General features: G+C 35.8%; 1 protein-coding gene across 1 annotated transcript; it reads left to right on the forward strand.

Annotated features, from left to right (window-relative positions):
- Positions 1-1,155: 1,155 nt before the first annotated feature.
- Positions 1,156-5,999, forward strand: LOC116629638 (ankyrin repeat domain-containing protein 26-like; the record flags this gene model as incomplete). The annotated part of the gene is made up of 3 exons (XM_032399880.1): positions 1,156-1,545; positions 5,357-5,427; positions 5,763-5,999. Coding segments are annotated over exons 1-3 (407 nt in total), but the record flags the coding sequence as incomplete, so codon positions are not given.
- Between the last annotated feature and the right edge of the window lie 150 nt (positions 6,000-6,149).

Raw genomic sequence — 6,149 nt, forward strand, 5'->3', positions numbered from 1 at the left:
AATCTAGTTGAATATAAAAAATATATAGACTATAATTCAGCATAACTTGTATCCAGCAAATAAAAATTAGACTTGAGAGGGGTTTTAATTTGCATAAAATTGTTGTGTCATCTATGAAAGTTTAAGTGGTTAAGTTATAAATTGTTAATAGTAGGCTGATACTAATAATTTAGTCTTATACTGCTAAAATAATAATTTTAATCTTTGTCACCACATTTTAATACCATGATGAATAGATAAATGGAAATGTTCGTACCTGCAATGAGCATTTTGAAATTGAGATTCAATTAAGTGGATTCACTTGACGGTTTACTCCAGATTTCCCACATGAACTGAAGTGTAGATGCTGTATCTCAGTCCTTTTCCTTTGGTGGCTTTTTATACATTTTAGGTTGGAATAATTTTATGTTCATTTATATAAATTTGAATTTTTAGTCTGAAATCATGTATCTTACGACCTTTTAACTTTTTGCAGGCATTTTTCATTAAATCATAATTTGGGACAACTGTGGTGAGCTTTAGCAAAACTGATTTAATCTTCCCACTGCTATTTATAATTTTTTAAGGCAATTTTACAAATAATTTGCTTATTTCAAAGTTCAATGACTATCATTTGGGCATAAGTTTGTCCCATACAAAGAGAATTGTATCTGTAATATATTAATTTGGCATTGGATCTCCATTTACAGATTAATGGGGGGTGGCAGGATTCTTGTACTGTAGCAGGAATGGAAGTCAGGGAGGGAGGTGAAAGCCAGGTTATCTAGGGCCCTTGAAGCCCATTAGAATGACTTCACTTTTGAGGGCGCCTGGGTGGCTCAGTTGGTTAAGCGACTGCCTTCGGCTCAGGTCATGATCCTGGAGTCCTGGGATCGAGTCCCGCATCCGGCTCCCTGCTCAGCAGGGAGTGTGCTTCTCCCTGTGACCCTCCTCCCTCTCATGCTCTCTTGTCTCTCATTCTCTCTCTCTCAAATAAATAAATAAAATCTTTAAAAAAAAAAAAAAGAATGACTTCACTTTTGTTCTGAGATAGTAATCTATTGGAAGGATTTGAACAGAGGATTGCATACGTGAGGAACTTTGACATTAATTTAAGCTTCTAATAAAAAAGAGGGAAAACATTTCATCATGTAGAATTTACCACTGCTGGGCCCACCTAAATACCCATTTCTTTTTGAGACCTCAGTAGGGTGGGAAACTTTGCAGATTCATCAACAAGGAATGGAGAGTGGGGCTGAATTAATTACCTAAGTAACATAACACTGACTAGGCAGGAGGATGACACCTGTATGTGGTGATAATTTTCAAAGTACATATGTTAGAGTTATATATTATTAACATAACTTAATAGTAAGATAATTTATAAAATCAGTAACAGAAACGTCTTATTAGGTAGCTGTGAGACACCTTCAACTAGAACTGGCTGATGCCCTAAAAAAACAGTCTATGTCAGAGGCTTCACTGGAGGTTACATCACGTTGCCGTATTAATTTAGAAGATGAGACACAGGATTTGAGGAAGAAATTAGGTCAAATCAGAAGTCAGGTATGTATTAAATATAGCATGTCAACAATTAATCTGTAGCAGGTTAATATAAAGTGTTTTAGGTTGCTAATTTCCATGGACCATTTTCTTTTGTATTTTCATTAAAATTTAGTGTAATTTTAGTATCTTCACAATGCACTTATTTCTTAAACTTTGACTTTCATTCTGCTATTTGTGTTATACATTTTTTTCCTTACAGTATTTACCCTTAGGAAAGTTGAGACTTATGCATCATTCCTCACAGAAATTGAGGGACTTTTTTTTTCCTACTAAACAATTTTTTTAAAGATTTATGTATTATTTGAGAGAGAGCGAGAGTGCGTGCGCATGCACATGCGTGAGTGGGGGGAGAGGCAGAGGGAGAGGGAGAGGGAGAGAATCTCGGGCAGACTCCCTGCCCAGCACAGAGCCCCACACCAGCTCGACTCCATGATCCTGAGCTGAAATCATGAGTTGGATGCTTAACCAACTGAGCCACCCAGGTGCAATGTTTTTTAATGATATCTCTGTTACCATGATGAGGTGAGCCATATAAAATCAGAAGATAATCTTTAATGGAATGTTTCAGAAAATGGTCTTATTTCTCATGTTCACTTTTGTGAACGGATATAGAATCCGTACTGATTTTAGGATAACCTGTACAGAAAAGTCATTTTACAAACCAGTTGAACTTAGGCATTTCCTTCATTTTCTTTTCCTTTTAGATATATTGTAAATGCATAGAAATATTCAGATCATGTGTAGTATATACACCCAAAAGAGAGAATTAAGAAATTAAGAATGGGTGCTTCCATTGGATTTTTTTTTTTTTTTAAGATTTTATTTATTTGACAGACAGAGACACAGCAAGAGAGGGAACACAAGCTGGGGGAGTGGGCGAGGGAGAAGCAGGCTTCCCGCCGAGCAAGGAGCCTGATGTGGGGCTTGATCCCAGGACCCTGGGACCATGACCTGAGCCGAAGCCAGCCGCTTAATGACTGAGCCACCCAGGTGTCCCCATTGGATTTTTTAAAACTTTATTGAGATATAATGCACATACCATACAATTCACCCATTTAACATGTACAGTTCAGTGTTTTGATTATATTCATAGAGTTGTGCAACTATCACTGCCATCAAGTAGAACATTTTCATCACCCTGGAAAGAAACCCTTAGCCCTGGAGCTACCAGCCTCAGGCAACCACCAGTCTACTTCCAGCCTCTATAGAGTTGCCTATTCTGAATATTTCATATAAAGGGGGTCACACAATGTGTGGTCCTTTGTGACTAGCTTCTTTCACTTAATGTTTTCAGGGTTCATCTGTGTTATAGCATATATCAGTGCTTCATTTTTTTTTTTTTTTTTTAATTGTCAAACAGTACTCCATTGTGGGCCAAAACCCTTGTTCATTCATCATTTGATGCACCTTTGGGTTGTTTCCCACTTTATGGCCATTAATAATGCTGCTCTGAACATTGATTTAATTATTGTCTGGACATCTGTTTTTATTTCCCTGCCATCAGATTTTATCCTCTGAGTTAATTGGGTTGATTTCACCATCTCTCAGCCTTTTACTCATGCTGTCCTTTCTGTCCTTTTAGTTTCCCTTCCTCTTGCCGAATCCTACACTATTCAGACCTGGCTCATAGTCTCTCATTCTCCATGAAGCTCTCTCTGACTATTCTAATTCCCACTGACTTTACTCTCTTCACACTTGTCTCATCTAGTCTATGCAGAACAATTTAGTCCTTTATTTTACATTGGTTTTATTTTTTTCATGAGAGATAATTTTGTCTTTCTAAGAACACCTTTATCTAAGGGGAAAAATATGGGATATGCATGGTACCTATCCTTGTATAAATTGAGAATATTTTAACTTAACAGTTTTTAGGATAAAATTAAGTACTTTATACCATATCAATAATTTCTGATTGAAAACATTGACATAACAAAGCTTTTATTCTAAATGTATTTTAAGCAATTAAATGTAAAATTGAAAGCATTTAATCTGACAGAGGAGAAGTGTTCACTCAAATGCTTGTTTTATCCCCCTCACTGTGGAAAAACAGTCTAAATTTGCCTTTCTTCATTTTGCAGCCAGTACTGAGGTTACTTTACCAACTATAAAGCTCCGGGCACAGCTTTTCTTTTTTCTTTTATTTTTTACCTTTCTTTTTTAAAGTTTGTTTGTTTGTGTATTTATTTATTTATGTAATTTCTACACCCATTGTGGGGCTTGAACTCATGAGCCCAAGGTCAAGAGTCGCATGTTCTTCCCACTGAGCCAGCCAGGCGCCCCTGGGGACAGTTTTTTCTGATATGCCATACCACGTAGCCTTAATGTATTCATCAGAGTACTTGCTAAAGCAGTGTAACACAGAGAGTTGCTAAGATAATATAAACATGAAATGATTTGGGAATGTTGATTTAGCAAGAGTCCATTATTTCCACGTCAGTGGCTTTACCTTGCCTCTGATGGTCATGTAAATATTTATTACTCAGTCTAGGAGGTACTATTTGCCCTGTAGTCCATGAGATTGTCCACTGAGTAGTATAGAGAGGAAGTAAGTTAAAATTATTATAAGTGGAAAAAAGTACTGTTAGCTAGTGGAATTGGTAAAAGTTTTTTGAAGTACTGAGGATGTATTCTGGGCCTCATGCTCCCCATTTGCTGCCACTTTCAGTGGTATGAAGAACGATTTCAGTATAACTTGTATAAGAGACCACTTTCATTGGCCTGCCATCTGCCTAAAATATCAAATATTATTAGGACATAACCTACAGCAACAATAATAATGCTAATTGCAGACAGAATTTGGTGTGTGCCAGCTACCCTTCTAAATAGTTCATGTATAGGGGCACCTGGGTGGCTCAGTTGTTAAGGGTCTGCCTTCGGCTCAGGTCATGATCCCAGGGTCCGGGGATCAAGTGCTGCATCGGGCTCCCTGCTCCGCCGGAAGCCTGCTTCTCCCTCTCCCACTCCCCCTGCTTGTGTTCCCTCTCTCGCTGTCTCTCTCTCTCTGTCAAATAAATACAATCTTTAAAAAATAAAAATAAAAATAAAAATAAAATAGTTCATGTATATTTCCTAGATTAATCTTCCCAACATCCCAGTGTGGTAGATACTATTATTATCTTCATTTTACAGAGAAGAAACTGAGACAGAAATTTTAAGTAATTTGTTCCAGGTCACACAGCTAATACCCAGTGAGTTGGGATTCAGACCCCAGGCATTCTGGTTCCTACGAAGATAATGCCTCTCATACTATTCCATGAAATATCTAGTTGTCACTGAAACCAACATGTTAACTTTTATAATCACTGGAATAGCCATGGTCATTCACATATGTGAATATTTAAAACTATAATTGATGTGGTACTTAGAATACAAAATTAGAAATGTTTACCATAAGGTAATTTTCTATCATTCCCCCTTTGACCAATATATAAATTTGTAGGCTTAGCTGATAAAATATAATTTAAATACATTAAAAACATGACATTTTAGTAACTAGAGAAGTCAGCAAACTTTTCTGTAAGGGGATTGTAAATATTTTATTTTAAGATTTGATTTATTTGAGAGAGAGAAGGAACAGTGGGGAAGGGCAGAGGAAGAGAGAGAGAGAGAGAGAAGCAGACTCCCTGTAAATATTTTAGGCTTTGTAGGCCATAGGTCTCTGTTGCAGCAGTCCAAATCTGCTGTAGCCATAAAGCAGTATGTAGAGGAGAGTGTGGCTGTGTCCACTAAAATTTTATTTACAAAAACAGCTGATGGTGGTTTTATACTAGATTGCCAGGAGTTAAAAGTATTTCTTTTTTTTCTTTTTTAGTTGCAAGAAGCACAAGATCGACATGCAGAGCCTGTAAGATGTATTGAGACGTCAAAAGATCACGTGCAAAAGTACAATTTAAAGCAGCACAGAAAATAACTTGAGTATTTAGAAAGCAGAGAAGCAGTGTAGGATGAGAAATATATCAGTTATGATAATAAGTACATCATTGTTAAGCTGGATAAAAATTTCGGCTTTGCGCTATTTGGAAATGCATAAATTTTGCATATTATCTTTAAATTTTGCACATTAACTATAAAACACAACCAGAAAAATGGCACAATTGCCAAATCTTCTACTTTTTAAATTTTTAAGAATTTATATAAGACCTTCAGATGTTTGTTTCGAAATTATACGGTACTTTTAAAATTTATGTGTGAGAATAATTTTAAAATTTTCATTTGAGGCTTGAAGTTGAAAATGCCAAGTTAAAAGTTACAGTCAAAAAACAAGCGGGCAAAATTGAACAACTTCAGGAAAATCTGTTAAGTACAAGTTCGGTAAGTCAGTCTCTTAATTTCTGTCCTACTAAAAAAGGAATTTTTATTTCTCTAGTAGTAGTATATAAGACTATTTTGGATAATATGAAAATTCCCACTGATAAAAATGTTTATTATATTCATATTGTTGCTACTTGCTACTGGTAGTATAATTCCTCTTTATAGATGAAGTTGACTGAATTCGTAAATTAATTTTTATAGTAAGCTTGTAATAAAAAAGATTGTGGTAGTCTAAGATAAGCAATATTTTATACATACCACATTTTATTTATCTATCTGGCAGTGGACAATTG

The sequence above is a fragment of the Phoca vitulina genome, unplaced genomic scaffold (assembly GCF_004348235.1).
Source record: "Phoca vitulina isolate PV1807 unplaced genomic scaffold, GSC_HSeal_1.0 scaffold1889, whole genome shotgun sequence".
In the NCBI taxonomy this organism is placed as follows: Eukaryota; Metazoa; Chordata; class Mammalia; order Carnivora; family Phocidae; genus Phoca; species Phoca vitulina.